The 23,921-nt window shown below is 45.7% G+C and overlaps 1 protein-coding gene across 8 annotated transcripts in view; it reads right to left on the bottom strand.

The window, feature by feature from the left end:
- Window positions 1-23,921, bottom strand: part of pcloa (piccolo presynaptic cytomatrix protein a) — an 82,649-nt gene that overhangs the window by 41,133 nt on the left and 17,595 nt on the right. For 7 of the 8 annotated variants that reach the window (XM_046335299.1, XM_046335294.1, XM_046335298.1 and 4 more), the window contains one exon: window positions 109-3,591. In XM_046335299.1, coding sequence (XP_046191255.1) covers window positions 109-3,591 — 3,483 coding nt within the window. The remainder of the gene's footprint in view (window positions 1-108; window positions 3,592-23,921) is intronic. The other variant, XM_046335302.1, reaches the window with a different exon arrangement.

Raw genomic sequence — 23,921 nt, 5'->3', positions numbered from 1 at the left:
CGATTATTTTGCATAACTAAAAGGTCTGTACAAACATTTGTGTAAAGATCCCTTCTGACTTGAATCATCTAATTCTCAGCCACTACTGTTGCTACATACTACAGTCACCTCTCCAACTGCATCCAGTTCAGCCTCTATTATCTTCTCTTCATTCAGGGGTTTGTCTTCGTCCTGTTCACCAACTACAGGGACTAGGGTGTCAGGTTCTACTACAGGGGCTGGGGCAATAGACTCATTTTCAGATACAGTTTCAGATATTTTAGTCTGCTCTGGTATTGTTTTTTCTTCTACGCTGCCCTGTCTGTCACTCACAGCTTTCACCTCTGATACTGAAAAATGTTCTTGCTTTTCACTAACTACAGGTGGTGACACAACCACTTTCTCTTCCTCTGGCTGAATGCTCTCCGACACAGAGTCTGTCTTTGGAGTTTGCTTGGATTCATCTTTGGATAATTCTTTCTCTTGCACTTCTTTCTCATGACACACAGTAGGAGCTGGCACCCTACTCTCAGCTATAGACACCTCTTGTTTATTTTCAGCTATGCTTTCAGCTACTTTTCCTTCCTGTGTGGGTTTCTCCTCAGAAACGTTCTCAGGGGCTTGTGGCTCACTAGCAGCAGATGATAGTGACGCTGCCTCTGTAGCTTGTTCTAAGTGCTCTGCTTTGACCTTTTCTTCCTCTTTAGCTTCAGAAGCTGGAGCAGTAGACTCATCCTGGGTTTTTTCAGCCTTATTATCTGCTGTTGGCTCTGGTTCAACCTTTGTATCCACAGATGTCAGATTTTCGTCTTTCTGACCTACACGTTCTGCTCCAGCCTCCGTTTCAGTTTCATTTGTGTTTTTTTCTACTACTGGTGCTGGAGCCTCTACAGCCCCCTGAGGTGGGATCTGATCAACTTTAGCTGATTGTGGTTCAGGTTCTGGGAGCTGTTCTGTGACTTTTTTCTCAAAAGGGGATGGTGAAACTGACTCCTCGGCTTTGACTTCTGGGCTGGGTTCAACCACTGTTTCTGACTCTGTCCTTTCGTAATCTCTCTCAGGGCTAACGTTTTCTGGTTCAGCAGCAGGAGGTGCAGGAGAAGCCTCTGGTACTTTCTTTACTACTGCCTCACTTTCTACAGGCTTCTCCTCAACTTGGGCTGGCGGAATTGGCTCTGCCTCCTTCTCTACAGGCTTCTCCTCAACTTGGGCTGGCTGAATTGCCTCTGCCTCCTCTACAGGCTTCTCCTCAACTTGGACTGGCGGAATTGGCTCTGCCTCCTCTACAGGTTTCTCCTCAACTTGGGCTGGCGGAATTGGCTCTGCCTCCTCTACAGTCTTCTCCTCAACTTGGGCTGGCGGAATTGGCCCTGCCTCTTCTATAGGCTTCTCCTCAACTTGGGCTGTCTGAAATGACTCTTCCTCCTTCTCTACAGGCTTCTCCTCAACTTGGGCTGGCTGAATTGACTCTTCCTCCTTCTCTATAGGTTTATCCTCTACGTGGGCTGGCTGAATTGGCTCTGCCTCTTCTATAGGCTTCTCCTCAACTTGGGCTGGCTGAAATGACTCTTCCTCCTTCTCTACAGGCTTCTCCTCAACTTGGGCTGGCTGAATTGACTCTTCCTCCTTCTCTATAGGTTTATCCTCTACGTGGGCTGGCTGAATTGGCTCTGCCTCTTCTATAGGCTTCTCCTCAACTTGGGCTGGCGGTATTGGCTCTGCCTCCTCTACAGGCTTATCCTCAACTTGGGCTGGCTGAATTGACTCTTCCTCCTTCTCTACAGGTTTATCCTCTATGTGGGCTGGCGGTATTGGCTCTTCTTCCTTCTCTACAGGCTTCTTCTCAACTTTAGCAGTAACTAGAGGAGGAGATGGGGCTACAGACTCAACTGCCTCAGTTTGTGGAACGGTCTCTACCACTTTAGGCTGTTCATTCTCAGCAACTACAGGGGGAGTTTCTTCTACTGCAGGGGGTACCTCCTCTTTTTGTGAAGGCACAGGCTCTAGCTCTGCTGGTTTGGGAGATGCACAATCCTCTACCGGCTCATTAGGGGCTTCGGGAGCTGAGGCCGAATTCTCTACAACCTTAACTGGTGGAGCCGGAGCCACCTCTGGCATCTTAGCCGCCACATCTGAACTCTCTGCTATTGGACCTGTATGTACTGAAAACACCTCAGTTGGAGGCTGTTCAACAGTAGTTGCTTGAGGCTCTGGCTCTTTAGGTTTCTCCTCCTGCTCGGTGACTGCAGGAGGTGTAGGAGCTTTCTCCTCAGCTTTCGGTGGCTGGCTAGGTTTTTCCTCAATCATCACTGCTTTCCCTTCTTCCTCAGTGACTGCAGGAGCTGGCGGTACAGGCTCTGGTGATTGGTCAGGTTGGACAGTAGTTTCCTGTGTGACCGTTTCAGGTGTTGGAATCACCTCTGGCTCTACCGGCTTAGCTTCCTCTTCAAGAACCTTCTCTAGGATGAGCTCCTCTTTCTCCCTACCTGCAGAGGGAGCCGGTGAGATCTCCTCTGGTGTAGATTCACTCTGCACTTTATCTGGGCTTGGAGTTGGCTCGGGTGCTGCCTCAACAGGCTTTTCTGACTCATTCTCTACAGGGGGAGCAATGACAGGCTCCTCTACAACTGCAGGCTGGAAATCTGATTCTGCCTGAGTAGTGTTGGGTGGTGACTGTTCTTCTGTAACTTTCTCTGGCATACTCTCTGGATGATCCACTTCCGGGGCCTCAACAGCACTCTCCGCTACACTCTCTGGCACAGGCTCATCCAACATAGTCTCAGATATAGCTTCCATCGCTTCAGCCTGCTCTGGGTCTTTCTCCACCACTGAGGCTTCAATAGTACTCTCCACTACACTCTCTGGCACAGGCTCAGCTCGTATACACTCAGATATAGCTTCTATTGCTTCAGCCTGCTCTGGTTCTTTCTCCACCACTGAGGCTTCGACAGCACTCTCCGCTACACTCTCTGGCACAGGCTCATCCAACATAGTCTCAGATATAGCTTCCATCGCTTCAGCCTGCTCTGGGTCTTTCTCCACCACTGAGGCTTCAACAATACTCTCCACTACACTCTCTGGCACAGGCTCAGCTCGTATACTCTCAGATATAGCTTCTATTGCTTCAGCCTGCTCTGGTTCTTTCTCCACCACTGAGGCTTCGACAGCACTCTCCACTACACTCTCTGTCACAGGCTCATCCAGTATAGTCTCAGATATAGCTTCCACTGTGTCAGCCTGCTCTGATTCTTTCTCCTCTGGGACACTATCAGAAGGAGGGGTGGCATGCTCAGGTGGGATGGGTGTGGTGTCTGTGTTTGCAGACGCAGCGTCTGGTGTTTGGGGCGGGGTGCGTTCTGCTACTACCTTGGAGATGGGAAGCGGCTGGGTGTCTTCCTTTGCTGCTGCTGCCTCTACCTGAGTGACTGAGGGGCTTCCCGTTAATGGAGAGGCAGCAGCAGCTGGGGAGTCAGGGACTTTGGCAGGGGAGGCAGGAGGGGTAGGGGTAGGTGTGGGTAGTTGCTTCTTCACAGGAGATGGTGGAGGGGGCATATCGCCCAGCTGGCCAGAGAGAGCTCTTTGGGTCTGGCAGTTGAGACATAACCATTCTTTCTGTAAGACAGAAAAACAAAGAAAATGTTAGTTAGTGTGGACCTTGTAAAAATGCTCACTCACTCTAATACATAGTTGTTGTAGTGGATGATTAAAATGTTGACTTTAATCAGTAATGATATTGTATGATCATTATTAGAAAACTGGACCCACGGTTTCGTAACACTTGGGCTATGCGCAGACACAGGGCCATTGTAGCCTATTCTATTTCAGGCAAGCTTTTTACTTTTATGTAACTTAACAGATAGTTGTTTCATAATGCATGGTAATGGCACAGAGGTTTACCAAGGCATGTCAGAATGACTGGGGCAGCGGGTGCAGACAGTCTACAGCAGAGCCAGGGTGGAGGCTGTGTGTGTTTGTGTGTGTCTAGCTAACCCATCTACACAAAACTATTTTATACAGTGCATCCATCAGGATGAACACATATTAGGCCTAGGCCCTATGACTTAATGACACAAGACCATAACCCCAGACCACTGCGCCCCTTAGTCCCATGTCCTAAATTCAGCATGATGTACAGTGTATTAGGGATGAGCAACTGTTGGCCCACGACCCCCCTTTGAAGGCCCTCATAATTTTCCACAAAAATATTAGTATTATTTTTTACATTTGTACTTTTATTTAAACTAGGCAAGTTAGTTAATAAGAACAAATTCTTATTTACATTGACGGCCTACCGGGGAACAGTGGGTTTAACTGCCTTGTTCAAGGGCAGAACGACAGATTTTTACATTGTCTGCTCGGGATTCGATCCAGCAACCTTTTGGTTACTTCCCAACAATTTAATCAATAGGCTACCTGCCGCCCCATAGTACAACAAACATTTGGAACTAATAGTAGAATACACAATATGCCATTTCGAAATGTGGTTGTGCATCAACAGTTTTTCTGTTGTGTCAGTCACTGATAGTTAATCAATTATCCCACGTAATCAAAACATTTGAAGATTGCTAAGTTGTTTTAGCGGCCAGCTATTTAAACTTGTTATTGTGGTCGAATGATTGGCTGGGGGCCCCCATTGATTTTGTTTGTCAGTCTCACTCAGATATCATATTAAAAACAGCAAATTTTCCTTTCTGCCCCATGACAAAATTTGTATAATTGCAGGAAATTAGTTATAAAATTGCTAAATGTTCTCCCCGTCACATGGCAAAATGTGTAGAATTGCAGCAAACTTGCTTTAAAACTGCAACATTTTCTCTACACCCCATGGCAAAATGTGTAGAATTGCACAACATTTACTCTAAAATGTAAAAAATGTCTCTCTGCTGGGTTCTGATTTTTTTGTAGCCCCCAGCCCATCAAAGTTGCCCATCCCTGATCTGTGTTTTACATTCCAAGCGCATGCGAGGCTATAGCTCACACCACAGGTCAGAGGAACACTAATGCTTCGGACAAGGACCTTACAGTGGGATGAACTGAAACATCTTATTTCAGACCAATTCAATCTTTCAGTAAACCCAGCTCAAAGGCAGGCAATGCAAAGTGTACATTCAGTAAACGGTTTATCCTTGAATGTTGTGGATGACTTCGGCATTGTTTTTTCTTCCCATCCCCCGCTTGGGACCGAACCGGCTCTCTATCTCTGAAAATAACCATAATGCATCAGCAAGAAAGACAACAAACCGCCACGAACACAGCTGTTCAAATCCTTCGTCTCGGAGGGCCTCTAATTCTGTCCTGTCATAGTTATCTGACTCAAGTCGACAATCACAGCACTAAAGAAGAAGTCATTACAGAAGAGCTCCACTGAGAACTGTGGTTTAAGTGCTCCCTAAGACGGTTTAATATTTGATATCTCGACAAGGAAGGAGAGAAAGAAACGATGGTAAACATTTGATTCCTAGGGACTTTGGGTCTTGCACTGTAGCACACCAGAGCTAATGTAAGTAGGACTAATGATGGAGAGATGTTGTACTGTATGTGTAGATGTACTGTAAGAGTATTGGTAAAATAACACATCCACATACGATACATCATCCACCCACCATACATACATATTCTCTCTTTCTCTCTTGGGGTCTAGTCAGCATGGGTCTGGCCACGCCTCCAGTCTCCGTTTCAAGGAAACACCCTTTTTCCTGCATACCTGTTTTGTGAGCCTCCACAGGCCAGTAACATGGGTCAGCATGGGTCTGGCCACGCCTCCAGTCTCCGTTTCAAGGAAACACCCTTTTTCCTGCATACCTGTTTTGTGAGCCTCCACAGGCCAGTAACATGGGTGTGTGCCCTCCTGTGCCTGGCTTAAATGCAGGGCTTATGCTAAATCCATACCAGATGGTGTGAGGCCTGCTAAGCAGTGGTGGAAAACGTACCCAATTGTCATACTTGAGTAAAAGTAAAGATAGCTTAATGGTTACCTCATCACGTTCTCCATGTTAAATGGTTGTCATGAAGTTTAGAATGGCATTTTGTTATCATACGATTGAAATGGAGAGTGTGTGTAAAAAGGAGCAAGATAGAAGAAGAGGAGAGAGAGAGAGAGAGAGAGAGAGAGAGAGAGAGAGAGAGAGAGAGAGAGAGAGAGAGAGAGAGAGAGAGAGAGAGAGGAGAGAGAGAGAGAGAGAGAGGGAGGAAGGAAGGAAGGAAGGAAGGAAGGAAGGAAGGAAGGAAGGAAGGAAGGAAGGAAGGAAGGAAGGAAGGAAGGAAGGAAGGAAATAGAGTGAGAGAAAGAGAGGAAAGAAACAGAGAGCCGTAGGATTTCACCTTTATTATATATGATTTCATGAATAATATCATAATCCAGCCCCATGTAGAGGTCCCTTTCCCTACAGTCCAGGATGCCGTACCACCACCACAGGGCATTGGCTTTTGCAGCTTGACTGGTCCATCCATTTACACCCCAGAGAGCAGCTCGAGAGGCAGAGAGATGGTTCCAGATTGCCACTGATAGGGAGTAATGAGAGCCCGGACAGAGCCAGCCAGCCAGTCAGCCACAAGATCTGTCGCTTCGGCTTCAAACCACTTTTATCCTTGTCATCACTGACGCTATCAGAGATCTGTAGCCTACGGTCCCTGGACATCACCCTTCCACCAGATCACCACCATAAAAAGCATCCTGTCTCTCCATCTCTGTATTTGTCAAATACACACGTGCGCACACTTTCTCTCTCTCTCTCTCTCTCTCTCTCTCTCTCTCTCTCTCTCTCTCTCTCTCTCTCTCTCTCACACACACACACACACACACACACACACACACACACACACACACACACACACACACACACACACACATGTAACAGAGCCAGCAGCTTACAAGTGCTGTATGGCACACACACACACACACACACACACACACACACACACACACACACACACACACACACACACACACACACACACACCCTGTCTCTCTCACACGCACGCGCACACATGCACACGCACACAGATACAGTGATACAGACACAAACACAGACTTCCACACACAGACAGTTAGCCACACACAAACATGTATACGCACATAAGTGTCACACTACAACCTTGTCGGATTGCAATTATTTAACCCCTTTAAGCCATTACATTGACCCCCTGATTGAAGCTAGGATGCTAATGGGTGTTTGTGTTTTCCTAACTAGCCAATTACAAAGCATTCCTGGTAACAGAGCTCAGCAGCTTCAATTCCTTGAAGTGTCCTTAAGTGCCCAGTCTTGTCCAGCCTTGTCCAGTCTTGTCCAGCGCCTCATTAAGATAAGAGAAATGATGAGTCATTTCACAGAGTGTGTGTGTGTGCCATCAGTTGGTCATCATAGTAGTAATGGGGGATGTAAAATCATCAGCATCCTCACATTTGTATGGCTATGTGGCTGTATGGCTGTGTACGTTATAGAATGTATGGTTATATGGCGATGTGGCTGTGTGGCTATGTGGCTGTGTGGCTGTGTGGCTATGTGGTTATATGGCTATGTGGCTGTGTGGCTATGTGGCTATGTGGTTATATGGCTATGTGGCTGTGTGGCTATGTGGCTATGTGGTTATGTGGCTATGTGGCTGTGTGGCTATGTGGCTATGTGGTTATATGGCTATGTGGCTGTGTGGCTATGTATTATGGCTGTGTGGCTGTGTGGCTATGTTATGTATTATGTGGTTATATTATTATAATGTAGATGGCTATGTGGCTATGTGGCTATGTGGCTGTGTGGCTGTGTGGCTATGTGGCTATGTGGCTATGTGGCTATGTGGCTGTGTGGCTGTGTGGCTATGTGGTTATATGGCGATATGGCTATGTGGCTATGTGGCTGTGTGGCTATGTGGCTATGTGGCTATGTGGCTTGTGGCTATGTGGCTTGTGGCTTTACTATGTGGAACTATGTGTGGCTAATGTGGCTGTGTGGCTGTGTGGACTTTATGTGGCTATGTGGCTGTGTGGCTAAAGAGTTCAATGTGGCTATGTGATTGTATGGCTAAGTGGCTGATTGCTGGCTGTGTGACAATTGCTGTATGGCTTTATGACTTTATGGCATTATGTGGGATCCACCCTCTCATCCCTGTGGGTTGTGAAAACTGTTTGCTAAACTACCTTAAATCTCAAGACATTAACACACACACACACACACACACACACACACACACACACACACACACACACACACACACACACACACACACATAATAATACACACACACACACTGTATCACAGCTATACAGTGATATGCACATCCCACACAGATCTGGGTATGACATACTGTAGATAGAAAGATAGTTAAAGGAGCAGCATTAGTGTGGGAGCATTTCCTTTCTTTACTGGAACTATACAACCCTGAGCTATACAAGGAACAACAAACTTAAGTCTCAAGACATTAACATAAAAAGTCTGAGATGATTCTGCAAAATCGGCAAATCTGATGAGTCTCTCCTCCATGTTGGGTCATTGGTTCCTCCTCTCAGGGGAGGGAAGCGACGTGAAGGTCGGAGTGATATCCTTCTATTACAGAGGAGAATCCTGCCAGGGTTTTACCTCCTAAATTTGGTCGAGTCTGACATGAGAATTACAATGGGTGGAGAAGGGAGGGGATATTTGAGGTGACTTCACCTGGTGCAGACAGGAAATAAGCTCGTCAGTATTAGTGTTTCTTCTATTATTTTAATAGGGAGGCTTCTGATATGAAATCATTTCCCCCGGAAATATGGATATAAATGTAGTGATTTAACCTGCTTTTAAATGGGCCAAATCTGGTCTCTGGTGATGGAAGTATCACACTTTAACCAACTAGGCCATCAAAATCACTTGGTTCAACTGTGCACCATGTTGTCATAGAAACATCCCTTTGCCATTACTCTGGTTAGGTTGTTTTCATGGAAGGTTGAATCCTTAGCAACCTCCCCAGTGTTGAGAATACGTTGCCTGATGTACTGTACAGTAGCCCCGCATTGCTACAGTTCTGTAGCAGGTGTCAAAGCTGTGTGGGCTAGAAAGTCTTAGTTAGTGTGAAGGTCAAGTAAGGAGTTGAGGTGTTCATTAGAATTTTCTCTTATCTGCTATAGACAGCATGCAACATTATCATGTCATCCAACACAATGTCCAATGAAATATTCACAACATGGGTTCAACTATCCAGCATTACATTCCAAACCTTTCTACTAACCATACAAACACTTCCCAAATACAATTACACAGCAAATACTCTCTGACACCAACAAATGTGTACCTCAGTATTGTCTTTTCCTCGTGTTTGACAGCAGTAAAGAGGTGCTGTGGTGTCCCGGGTGGTTTGGGTTTGTTTCCCAGGAGGTTGGGGTGTCTGTTAAGGGATTCTGACAGGGGAGGTGAGAGACAGCACTATATTTACTCTGAGCTAGGTGAGAGAGAACTTAGTAAAGGAGGAGAAAGGAAGACCCAGCAAAAACTAGGTAGGTGGGTGTGTCCGTCCGTCTGACTGAAGTGTTCTTCCGTTTTGCCATCTGTCTACTGAACTTTGAACCCAGTGTTATTTTGTGTGTATCAGCTTTTTGCGTCATCTTATCTTACGCAGTACATTAGGTTGGTTCACCAGCTGCAGTTAAAATGGGCTTATCAGCTGTGTGTGTGTGTGTGTCTGTGTGCTATCGGGTTTCCCCTAGCGGGTATGTCTATACAGACGGACAGGTGTGAGATGCCAGCTTGCCTGTGCTACTGGAGGCAATGAGAGAGGGATGGAGATGGGGGATCTCCTCTCCCCCTTTCAGTTTTAAAGGAGGGATAATTAAGACCCACAACAGCCTGCGGTAATGAGCGGCATTAGGAGTTCGGCTGCTGTTTTTGCTTCTCTGTTTGGGGTGATTGAGAAAGAGACTGTATCACTTTGTGACTGACAGACCTGGGATCAAACACCAAAATCATTGCAAATATACTCAACAAAAATATAAACGCAACATGTAACATGTTTGTTCCATGTTTCATGAGCTTATTTCTCTCACATTTTGGGCACACATCCCTGTTAGTGAGCATTTCTCATTTGCCAAGATAATCCATCTACCTGACAGGAGTGGCATATCAAGAAGCTGATTAAACAGCATGATCATTACACAGGTGCACTTTGTGTGTGGGTCAATAAAAGGCCACTCTAAAATCTGCAGTTTTGTCACACAACATAATGCCACAGATGTCTCAATTGCATGAGGCAGCATGCAATTGGCATGCTGACTGCAGGTTTGTCCACTAGAGCTGTTGCCAGAGAATTTAATGTTAATTTCTCTTCCATAAGCCGTCTCCAATGTCGTTTTAGAGAATTTAGCAGTACGTCAACTGGCATCACAACCGCAGACCACATTTAACCACGCCAGCCCAGGTCCTCCACATCCGGCTTCTTCACCTGAGGGATCGTCTGAGACCAGCCACTCGGACAGCTGATGGAACTGTGGGTTTGTACAACCGAAGAATTTCTGCACAAACAGTCAGAAACCGTGTCAGGGAAGTTCCTCTGCGTCCTCTTCGTAATAACCATGGTCTTGACCTGACTGCAGTTCGGCGTCATAACCAACTTAAGTGGGGAAATGCTCACCTTTAATGGCCACTGCCATGCTGCAGAAGTGTGCTCTTCACAGATGAATCCCGGTTTGAACTATATTGGGCAGCTGGCAGACAGCGTGTATGGCATCGTGTGGGTGAGCGGTTTGCTGATGTCAACGTTGTGAACAGAGTGCCCCATAGTGGTGGTGGGGTTATGGTATAGGCAGGCAAAAGCTATGGACAACGACCAATTGCATTTTATCGATGTCAATTTGAATGCACATATATACCATGATGAGATCCTGAGGCCCAATGTCGTGCCATTCATCCGCCGCCATCCCCTCATGTTTCAGCATGATAATGCACAGCCCGATGTTGCAAGGATCTGTACACAATTCCTGGAAGGTGAAAATGTCCCAGTTCTTCCATGGCCTTCAAACTCACCATACATGTCACCCATTGAGCATGTTTAGGATGCTCTGGATCGACGTGTCCGACAGTGTGTTCCAGTTCCCGCCAATATCCAGCAACTTTGCAAAGCAATTTGAAGAGGAGTGGCGAAAACATTCCATAGGCCACAATCAGCAACCTGATCAATTTTATGTGAAAGAGATGTGTCTTTCTGCATAAGGCAAATGGTCAGACCAGACACCCCTACTTTCTTTTAAGGTATCTGTGACCAACAGATGCATATCTGTATTCCCAGTCATGTGAAATCTATAGATTAGGGCATAATGCATTTATTTCAATTGACTGATTTCCTTATATGAACTGTAACTCAGTTAGATCTTTGAAATTGTTGCATGTTGCGTTCATATTTGTGTTCAACGTAGTTTAGCTGGGCTTGATTGATTTTGCCTGTTGGTCTGGAACCAATAGAACAGTCCCAGGAGTCAATGCTGACAAAACTAGCCCCCTCTCCACTAGCGCTAATGCTAACAATACTAGTCTCCTCTCCCCTAACCCTAATGCTAACAAAAGTGGTTTTATACTCAATAGCTTGTTAGCATTTGATTAAAGCAGCATGTAGCTGGCACACGAACATCCTCTGTGACATGACATCCAAGCCCTCCTACTGCTTTCCTCAGTCATCCTGTTCCTCCTCTAGCAACCACCTCCTCTCCTTTTTTCACACTCACCCTTCTCTACCTCAGCTAATCACGTCTCTCTTCTCTTAAACATCTCCCTCAGTTTCCATCACACTCACCCTTCTCTACCTCAGCTAATCACGTCTCTCTTCTCTTAAACATCTCCCTCAGTTTCCATCACACTCACCCTTCTCTACCTCAGCTAATCACGTCTCTCTTCTCTTAAACATCTCCCTCAGTTTCCATCACACTCACCCTTCTCTACCTCAGCTAATCACGTCTCTCTTCTCTTAAACATCTCCCTCAGTTTCCATCACACTCATCCTTCTCTACCTTAGCTAATCACGTCTCTCTTCTCTTAAACATCTCCCTCAGTTTCCATCACACTCATCCTTCTCTACCTTAGCTAATCACATCTCTCTTCTCTTAAACATCTCCCTCAGTTTCCATCACACTCACCCTTCTCTACCTCAGCTAATCACGTCTCTCTCTTCTCTTAAACATCTCCCTCAGTTTCCATCACACTCACCCTTCTCTACCTTAGCTAATCACGTCTCTCTCTTCTCTTAAACATCTCCCTCAGTTTCCATCACACTCACCCTTCTCTACCTTAGCTAATCACGTCTCTCTCTTCTCTTAAACATCTCCCTCAGTTTCCATCACACTCACCCTTCTCTACCTTAGCTAATCACATCTCTCTTCTCTTAAACATCTCCCTCAGTTTCCATCACACTCATCCTTCTCTACCTCCGCTAATCACGTCTCTCTCTTCTCTTAAACATCTCCCTCAGTTTCCATCACAATCATTTTCTTCTTTCCCCTCCCCCTGCCTCCTCTACCCTTTCTCCCATTCCCTTTCAACTAAAGGCTACAACTAATGCTACAATTCAAGATATTGATCAGCTTGTCAAGTTCCTAAATGCCTGTGAAAGTCTAGACCAGTCAGAAGATGTAGAATCGCTGATACCCAAATGCGTCACAGGTCCAGGTTAAGCCTACTCCTAGACTCAAAAGCATTTTCAAAAGTGACTCTCCTTTGGAAGTGTTTTTGAGTCCAGGAGTAGGTTTAACCTGAGCATGGGAAATAAAGGTCTGCGTCTTTCACAAGTGTGTGTGTGTGTGCGTCCCTTAGTGTTGCACGGTATACCGATAGTAGAACATGAAAAACGATTCTGTAATAGAACTTTTGTTACTTTTGGTACTTCTGTCAAGTCTGTCTATCAGCCCAGCTGATGCCTCCTTATAGCTCTAGAACCCACTACCCTGGTGTTACAAGCGCCATGCTCTACCAACTGAGCTACAGAAGGACCATCATTGCTAGCTCTAGAGCACGGTGCCCGCTCCACTTCCTCATTGCTAGCTCTAGAGCACGGTGCCTGCTCCACTTCCTCATTGCTAGCTCTAGAGCACGGTGCCCGCTCCACTTCCTCATTGCTAGCTCTAGAGCACGGTGCCCGCTCCACTTCCTCATTGCTAGCTCTAGAGCACGGTGCCCGCTCCACTTCCTCATTGCTAGCTCTAGAGCACGGTGCCCGCTCCACTTCCTCATTGCTAGCTCTAGAGCACGGTGCCCGCTCCACTTCCTCATTGCTAGCTCTAGAGCACGGTGCCCGCTCCACTTCCTCATTGCTAGCTCTAGAGCACGGTGCCCGCTCCACTTCCTCATTGCTAGCTCTAGAGCACGGTGCCCGCTCCACTTCCTCATTGCTAGCTCTAGAGCACGGTGCCCGCTCCACTTCCTCATTGCTAGCTCTAGAGCACGGTGCCCGCTCCACTTCCTCATTGCTAGCTCTAGAGCACGGTGCCCGCTCCACTTCCTCATTGCTAGCTCTAGAGCACGGTGCCCGCTCCACTTCCTCATTGCTAGCTCTAGAGCACGGTGCCCGCTCCACTTCCTCATTGCTAGCTCTAGAGCACGGTGCCCGCTCCACTTCCTCATTGCTAGCTCTAGAGCACGGTGCCCGCTCCACTTCCTCATTGCTAGCTCTAGAGCACGGTGCCCGCTCCACTTCCTCATTGCTAGCTCTAGAGCACGGTGCCCGCTCCACTTCCTCATTGCTAGCTCTAGAGCACGGTGCCCGGTCCACTTCCTCATTGCTAGCTCTAGAGCACGGTGTCCGCTCCACTTCCTCATTGCAAGCTCTAGAGCACGGTGCCCGCTCCACTTCCTCATTGCTAGCTCTAGAGCACGGTGCCTGCTCCACTTCCTCATTGCTAGCTCTAGCCTGTAACCACTGAACTAACTGGGCTGCATATGCTTATGCTGTATAAAAGTTAACACACTTTAATAATGCAACACAGTAGAAATGTTGAAACTTTTAATTACTGTTCCCAAAACAATGTCCAGTACAGGCTAGAACACTACAGTGCAAGAAGATAGCGGTAGTTTCCAGCATTGTAGGCTAACTATCCTTGGTAACTTACAGCTGAAGCCAACACCAATAACAGCCCTAGTATTTCAAAATATTGCTGATTACAAAGCTAATTGTCACCAAAAACGTAATTCATTCACTCGTTTACCCTGGCTAACGTCTGCCCCAGTCAAGATCATCTTTGCTTCAGCCAAGAAAACTGACTGTGTGTGAATAACATCATGGGTCTTAAAGAGACAGCGCGCACTTTTATAAATTAAGATATTGCTTCTTCTATGCAAATGTTGTTGATCAGTACAATAAAATAAGTCACAATTGGAAGGTAAACATATTGTTTTTCATTTATAGCCCCATGAAATCAACCAAAACAAGCTCAATAACTCAATGCATGAACACACTTCTATTGAATATACATTCACCTGTATTGTGAACAGGCCAAGGCTACATCTTGATTTACCCAGATGATCAATAGAGATTTACCATTCAAATAAATTATTACCATTATGCTGTTATGTAGATTGGTTAAAAAAATGTGGTGAGTCATTAATGAATACATTTGAAAATCAAACATTTCAAATGATATTGAACACAAAAATCTGTCTGGATCAAGGGCCATTCATTTAGCTAAAACGTTTTTTTTATTTTTTGCATTGGTATCGTTTTGGTATCACTTTGGTATGAAGTATCGTGATGGTATTGAGTATTGTGATACTAAACCTGGCATTGAAGTAAAAATTCTACGTGCATATGTGCCTACGTGCGTGTGTATGACATATATCTGGCAGTGTGTCTGTATATCTATGCATCTGACATAAGCCAAAGTTGACCTGACGCAAATACAACAGCTTGCGCTATCGGAACCAGGGTCTCAGTGTGTCTCTGTGCATCTCCCCCTCTCAATAGGACTTAACACTGGCACCTCATCGATTTCCTGGCGCCGGTATCTTTTTGGCCGCAGTCGCTCACTTGGCATGGCTAAAATATGGCTCCTAAACCTCCAATACCTCGTAAATGTGCTGTAGATAATGAAGAATCATGACCCAGTAATAGGTCTGTATAACATGGGGAGCTGTACCGACTAGGGCCCTGGAGGTTTGCTAACCCCATATGTCACACAGAGTAAAACACCAAACAGATAGTACAAACACTTTGCTACCTGTGATGTTCAGGCAGCTTCCATTTGAAGTTGGACATTTTACACTACATAGTATTTGTCTGTGAGAAAGGCAATATTAAACACATAAATGTACACAAACACAACTACATTCACCAGGCCTCCCATAGTCACACATACTTTATTGGGTGTATATACTAAACTTTTCTCTCTTCCTAAGACTCACACACCTCCATGGTCAAGAGAGAGAGAGGGAGAGAGAGAGAGAGAGAGAGAGAGAGAGAGAGAGAGAGAGAGAGAGAGAGAGAGAGAGAGAGAGAGAGAGAGAGAGAGAGAGAGAGAGAGAGAGAGAGAAGTTGAGTATCCTCAGAGAGTAGCTCACACACACACACAGAGGGATTTTTGTCCAGAGGGGCAAGAGATGGGAGAGAGAGATGATTTCCCATGGCGCCCTGTAGTTGCTTGTATCCTCAGTAGCTCTTTTGTAGCTCAGGCTATTTTTGTCCATTTCTGTCCTCGGGGCAAGTGATGGGAGTGAGAGTGACGGTAGTGTATACAGAGACAGACAGAGACACACACACAGAGGGATGCGCAAAGACACACACACACACAGAGGGACGCGCAAAGACACACACACACACAGAGGGACGCGCAAAGACACACACACACACAGAGGGACGCGCAAAGACACACACACACACAGAGGGACGCGCAAAGACACACACACACACAGAGGGACGCGCAAAGACACACACACACAGAGGGACGCGCAAAGACACACACACACACAGAGGGACGCGCAAAGACACACACACACAGAGGGGGACACAAAGACACACACACACACAGAGGGACGCAAAACACACACACAAAGACACACACACACAGAGGGACGCTCAAAGACACACACACACAGAGGGACGCTCAAAGACACACACACAGAGGGACGCTCAAAGACACACACACGACAGAGGGACGCGCAAACACACACACACAGAGGGACAAAGACACACACACACAGAGGGACGCTCAAAGACACACACACACAGAGGGACGCAAACGCTCAAAAACACACACACACACAGAGGGACGCGCAAAGACACACACACACACAGAGGGACGCAAAGACACACACACACAAAGACACACACACACAGAGGGACGCGCAAAGACACACACACACACAGAGGGACGCGCAAAGACACACACACACAGAGGGACGCGCAAAGACACACACACACAGAGGGACGCTCAAAGACACACACACACAGAGGGACGCTCAAAGACACACACACACAGAGGGACGCTCAAAGACACACACACACACAGAGGGACGCTCAAAGACACACACACACAGAGGGACGCTCAAAGACACACACACACAGAGGGACGCTCAAAGACACACACACACAGAGGGACGCTCAAAGACACACACACAAGGCAAAGACACACACACACAGAGGGACGCTCAAAGACACACACACACACACACAGAGGGATGTGCAAAGACACACACACACACACACAGAGGGACGCTCAAAGACACACACACACACACACAGAGGGACGCGCAAAGACACACACACACAGAGGGACGCTCAAAGACACACACACACACACACACAGAGGGACGCGCAAAGACACACACACACAGAGGGACGCTCAAAGACACACACACACACACACACACACAGAGGGACGCTCAAAGACACACACACACACAGAGGGATGCGCAAAGACACACACACACACACACAGAGGGACGCTCAAAGACACACACAGACACACACACACAGAGGGACGCTCAAAGACACACACACACAGAGGGGGACAGAGGGCTCAAAGACACACACACACAGAGGGACAAAGACACACACACACACACAGAGGGACGCTCAAAGCAAACACACACACACAGAGGGACGCTCAAACACACACACACACACACACAGAGGGACGCTCAAAGACACACACACACAGAGGGACGCTCAAAGACACACACACACACACAGAGGGACGCTCAAAAACACACACACACACAGAGGGACGCTCAAAGACACACACACACAGACAAAGACACACACACACACACACACAGAGGGACGCTCAAAGACACACACACACACGCTCACACACACACACACACACACAAACACACACACACACACACACACACAAACACACACACACACACACAGAGGGACAAAGACACACACACACACACACAGAGGGACAAAGACACACACACACACAAACACACAGAGGGACGCTCAAAGACACACACACACACACACACACACACACACACACACACACACAGAGGGACGCTCACACACACACACACACACAGAGGGACGCTCAAAGACACACACACACAGAGGGACGCTCAAAGACGCTCAAAGACACACACACACACACACAGAGGGACGCAAAGACACACACACACACACAGAGGGACGCTCAAAGACACACACACACACACAGAGGGACGCTCAAAGACACACACACAGGGACGCTCAGACACACACACACACAGAGGGGGACAGAGTGGACGCTCAAAGACACACACACAGAGGGACGCTCAAAGACACACACACACATACATGGAACTCAGTTCTACTGTATACAGCAGACTTGGCTGGAATGGTGGATTAATGAGGGAGAGAGAGAGAGAGAGAGAGAGAGAGAGAGAGAGAGAGAGAGAGAGAGAGAGAGAGAGAGAGAGAGAGAGAGAGAGAGAGAGAGAGAGAGAGAGAGAGAGAGAGAGAGAGAGAGATGCTTCTGTTAACACTGTTAACACAAGGCTGTGTGTATGTATCTCTATTTGTGTGTCTGTGTACAGTATTGATGCGTTCCATTTGTCTGTGTGTGTATCTCTGAATGTGTGCATTTCTTTGTCTCTGTGTGCATCAATCTGTGTGCATCTCTGTATGTATGTACAGTTGCAGTTGGAAGTTTACATACACCTTAGGCAACTACATTTAAACAAAAAATTTCACAATTCCTGAAATTTAATCCCATCAAAAATTCCCTGTCTTTAATCAGTTAGGATCACCACCTTACTTTTAGAATGTGAATGTCAGAATAATAGTTGAGAGAATGATTTCTTTCATCTTTTATTTCTTTCATCACATTCCCAGTGGCTCAGAAATTTACATACACTCAATTAGTATTTGGTAACAATGCCTTTAACTTGGGTCATAATTTTAGGGTTTGCGGGTTTGTGAAGGCCACTCAAATTCCTTGACTTTGTTGTCCTTAAGCCTTTTTGCCACAAGTTTGGAAGTATGCTTGGGGTCATTGTCCATTTGAAATACCCATTTGCAACAAAGCTTTAGCTTCCTGACTGATGTCTTAAGATGTTGCTTCAATATATCCACATAACTTTCCTTCCTCATGAGGCCATCTATTTTGTGAAGTGCACCAGTCCCTCCAGCAGCAAAGCACCCCCACAACATGATGCTGCCACCCCCGTGCATCACGGTTGGTATGGTGTTCTTCGGCTTGCAAGTCTCACCCTTTTCCCTCCAAATATAACGATGGTCATTATGGCTAAACAGTTCTATTTTTATTTCATCAAACCAGAAGACATTTGTACGAAAAGTACGAAAAAAAAGTACGATCTTCGTCCCCATGTGCAGTTGCAAACCGTAGTCTGGCTTTTTAAAGACGGTTTTGGAGCAGTGGCTTCTTCCCTGCCAAGCGGCCTTTCAGGTTGTATCGATATAGGACTCGTTTTACTGTGGATATAGATACTTTTGTACCTGTTTCCTCCAGCATCCTCACAGGGTCCTTTGCTGTTGTTGTGGGATTGATCTGCACTTTTCGCACCAAAGTACGTTCATCTCTAGGAGACAGAACACGTCTCCTTCCTGAGCGATATGACAGCTGCGTCATGGTCCCATGGTGGTTATACTTGCGTACTATTGTTTGTACAGATGAACGTGGTACCTTCATGTGTTTAGAAATTGCTCCCAAGGATGAACCAGACTTGTGGAGGTCTACAATTGTTTTTCTGAGGTCTTGGCTGATTTCTTTTGATTTTCCCATGATGTCAAACAAAGAGGCACTGACTTTGAAGGTAGGCCTTGAAATACATCCACAGGTACACCTCCAATTGACTCAAATGATGTCAATTAGCCGATCAGAAGCTTCTAAAGCCATGACATCATTTTATGGAATTTTCCAAGCTGTTTAAAGGCACAGTCAACTTATAATGTATGTATGTATGTATGTATGTATGTATGTATGTATGTATGTATGTATGTATGTATGTATGTATGTATGTATGTATGTATGTATGTATGTATGTATGTATGTATGTATGTATGTATGTATGTATGTATGTATGTATGTATGTATGTATGTATGTATGTATGTATGTATGTATGTATGTATGTATGTATGTATGTATGTATGTATGTATGTATGTATGTATGTATGTATGTATGTATGTATGTATGTATGTATGTATGTATGTATGTATGTATGTATGTATGTATGTATGTATGTATGTATGCATGTATGTGTGTGTGTGTGTTTGTGTGAGCCAATAGAAGACATTCCTGTTCATATGCTAGCAGTGGGTGCAGGCTCACAGTGTGAGAGGCAGCAGGCTCACAGTGTGAGAGGCAGTGTGGGCTCACAGTGTGAGAGGCAGTGTGGGCTGAAGCAGGCTCACAGTGTGGGAGGCAGTGTGGGCTGAAGCAGGCTCAGTGGGAGGCAGTGTGGGCTGAAGCAGGCTCACAGCAGGTGAAGTGTGAGAGAGAGTATATAGGGCCGGGATGGCTCAAGGAAACAGTGTCAAGAGGCAGTGTGGGCTGAAGCAGGCTCACAGTGTGGGAGGCAGTGTGGGCTGAAGCAGGCTCACAGTGTGGGAGGCAGTGTGGGCTGAGGCAGGCTCACAGTGGGGAAGCAAGAAAAAAGAGGTGTGTGTTTGTTTGTCCAGCCAAAATAACGCAGACAGTGAGCAGATCATTCAGGGCAGAGGAAACAGGTGGGGCTGTGTGTGTGTGTGTGTGTGTGTGTGTGTGTGTGTGTGTGTGTGTGTGTGTGTGTGTGTGTGTGTGTGTGTGTGTGTGTGTGTGTGTGTGTGTGTGTGTGTGTGTGTGTGTGTGTGTGTGTGTGTGTGTGTGTGTGTGTGTGTGTGTGTGTGTGTGTGTGTGTGTGTGTGAGAGAGAGAGTATATAGGGCCGGGATGATACCAGTATTGCGATACCTGTTATTATCATGGCAAGGAAACAAAACAAAGCGGATTTAACTTCTTTATGAAATCAAGCACCTTTCTGTTGTCATCCATAGTCCCATTGGATTTATTTCCCAGGGTATAGAACACAATATTTTCCATACAGCAGGTTTTTAAAGGACCAACGAGTATGTTCTGCTTTGTGTTTCCATGTTTGCCATGGAAACAATATCATCACAACCCTACTAGTATATGAGTTGGCTCTGACTCAACCTAACCTGGAGCAGATGGACAACCAAAATAACACCCTGGGGACCCCTAACCACAGGTGTACCCAGCTGACCACAGGTGTACCCAGCTGACCACAGGTGTACCCAGCTAACCACAGGTGTACCCAGCTGACCACAGGTGTACCCAGCTGACCACAGGTGTACCCAGCTAACCACAGGTGTACCCAGCTGACCACAGGTGTACCCAGCTGACCACAGGTGTACCCAATAATAATGTCACATCGTATTGGTCCTGTAGACCTATTTGTAAACAAACACAAACTGCCTCAGATAAATACATATTTATCTTTGATATGATGGCCAGATAGAAAAGTCAAATGTTGGATCATGAACCTAAATGTTGGATTCAGCTTCCCCATGATGGTGATGGTCTCTACTATAAAGTATAATAAAAGATATTATATGACTATAGCATATTCATTGTCTCTGTATGTTGACACAAAGACATATCTGTGAGGTTGTCCACAGAGCAGGCTTTGGAAATAGCTTAGTCCAGTGAATGTTGTAGCTCATGTGTCATGGTTCCTCTCCCTCGGTTATATAATATAATTCTGACAAGGGCCTTGGATGCTGTCTGATGTGAGCAACAAGGCAGCCTCCTACAGTAGTGTCTGCATCGCAGCAGTCTCATACGTTACTGAGTGGACTATAAATATAATATAACAAAAATGATTTGAAATTAATAAACTGCATATTGTTATTCTAACACACCTGCTTCAACTAGTCCACTAATCACCAAGCCATTGAGGTGTGTTAGTGCTGGGCTGGAACAAAAATGTCAGGGAAGAGGTTTTAAAGTGTTGTGCTGGGCAGAAGCCATTTCAGAGACAGAATCAATGTATTTTATTCTTAGGGAGAGCAAGAGTAAATATTGTCAAACAGTAGAGGCAGAACAGTAGAGTCAGAACAGTAGAGCCAGAACAGTAGAGGCAGAACAGAATAGCCAGAACAGTAGAGGCAGAACAGTAGAGCCAGAACAGTAGAGCCAGAACAGTAGAGCCAGAACAGTAGAGCCAGAACAGTAGAGCCAGAACAGTAGAGCCAGAACAGTAGAGCCAGAACAGTAGAGGCAGAACAGTAGAGGCAGAACAGTAGAGCCAGAACAGTAGAGCCAGAACAGTAGAGCCAGAACAGTAGAGCCAGAACAGTAGAGGCAGAACAGTAGAGCCAGAACAGTAGAGCCAGAACAGTAGAGCCAGAACAGTAGAGGCAGAACAGTAGAGCCAGAACAGTAGAGCCAGAACAGTAGAGCCAGAACAGCCAGAGATCCTTGAGAACAACATCTAAACTACTAAATAACAGATTTGATTTGATCAGCTGATGGGTAGAAGAGAAATAAAAAGAGGGAGAAAGAGAGGGACAGAAAACAAAATGAAAGAGACAGTAAGAGAGAGAGAGGGACAGAAAACAAAATGAAAGAGACAGTAAGAGAGAGAGAGGGACAGAAAACAAAATGAAAGAGACAGTAAGAGAGAGAGAGGGACAGAAAACAAAATGAACGAGACAGTAAGAGAGAGAGAGGGACAGAAAACAAAATGAAAGAGACAGTAAGAGAGAGAGAGGGACAGAAAACAAATTAAAGAGACAGTAAGAGAGAGAGAGAGAGAGAGAGAGAGAGAGAGAGAGAGAGAGAGAGGGACAGAAAACAAAATGAAAGAGACAGTAAGAGAGAGAGAGGGACAGAAAACAAAATAAAAGAGACAGTAAGAGAGAGAGAGGGACAGAGAGACAGACGCTAGGTTCCCATCCATTTGTCAAAAGATTTCCAAGAAATTATTCTAATATTTGGACAAAAAAAGGAATTATAATCCACTGGTCTAATGTCATTTGTTTGATCAACATTTAGGAAAGGTTCCCGTCAATGGTTCCATCAGGCCTGTTTTCAGTTGATTATCTGATATGTACAGTCCTTTACTCAAATAAACATGGAAACCGAGAAAAGAACAGAGATAATAACAGAGAGAGAGAGAGAGAGGCTCATATTGAGGAAGGTTAAGGGACACCTCTTCTGACTGGGACAGGCTTCCTGATGCCCTTTAAATCCTTTTAGGAAGCAGAGATTACTTCTTCTACAGCTCGTCTACACAGCAAGCAACACACACCACACACCAAACAAACACCAACACACAGATAAATGCTCCTTCAGACTCAATGCAATGCATGCACCAACCCCGACATATACACACAACCCCCTAAACACACACACACACACACACACACACACACACACACACACACACACACACACACACACACACACACACACACACACACACACACACACACACACACACACACACACACACACACACACACACACACACACACACACACACACACACACACACACACAAACACACACAAACAAATACACACAAACAAATCCTCAGCTCGGAGCAAGTGTTGGGAGAGTGACAGAGGCAAGACATGTCTGCTGACGAAGCAGAGAAAGGGGTGAATGAGTCAGTGTACTGAGGTAGGTAGACTGAGGCAGGAGCAGCCTTGTTCACATGGCCATCCAGCACCGTGCTCTGTCCTAGACCAATGACTCACATCATCTATCTATTCCTCTTCATCACAAAGGACTCAGGGCTCTATGTAGCTCTCCATCAATCAACAAGTTCAGTTTCGTGAAGCATCCTTGAATGGATTGGATGAGATTAGATGCATGTCTGGTTGGGTTGAATTGAATTTCAGCTCAGTTAAAATCAGGTTTGGGATCTAAATTAAACATGTATAAATCAGGAAATTAGGACTTTTTAAATTAGTATGTTTTTCAGTGAACCTTTTCAATCCATGATCATAATGTCCTATTCATTCTTGACTGAGTAAAGATGAATTTACATAGTCCCTGAAACATGGTGGTATTTAATCTCTGTCGGTTATACTCCGCACCTGGGTTGTGTTCATAATTGCACACTGTCACAAAGCGTTTTGCATTGGAAATGAAAATCAGCATTTCTTATTGGACAAGTCCAGCTAGTCCCTCACTATTTCAGTCAGTTTTCTTCCGTTTGGTGCCTAATGAACACACCCCTGATTTTGAGCAAAACAAGTATATTGGTTCGTGTTAAGACACACTGGTCCAGAGACACCTAATCTTTGGCTCATTAGGCCGTCTAAGAACATAATCACCTAGGATGCTGATCTTCCCAATGTAATTACACATTTTCCCGTGCCTTGGACTTAATCTGAAGAATACGCTGCTCCTCATTACTGCCAAAGATGGGCCAGTATGACAACACAGTGATACATACCAGTCTATGATATTGGTAGTATTATAAAATTGAGTTGACCTGTGTAGTCCAGAGGCCGTAACCTGAGGGCCTTTGCTCCTCTAGGAGCTAAAATT

This window comes from Oncorhynchus gorbuscha, unplaced genomic scaffold, assembly GCF_021184085.1.
Source record: "Oncorhynchus gorbuscha isolate QuinsamMale2020 ecotype Even-year unplaced genomic scaffold, OgorEven_v1.0 Un_scaffold_700, whole genome shotgun sequence".
NCBI lineage: Eukaryota > Metazoa > Chordata > Actinopteri > Salmoniformes > Salmonidae > Oncorhynchus > Oncorhynchus gorbuscha.
Note: the sequence above shows the minus strand (reverse complement) of the source record. Positions and strands in the feature narration are given on the sequence as shown.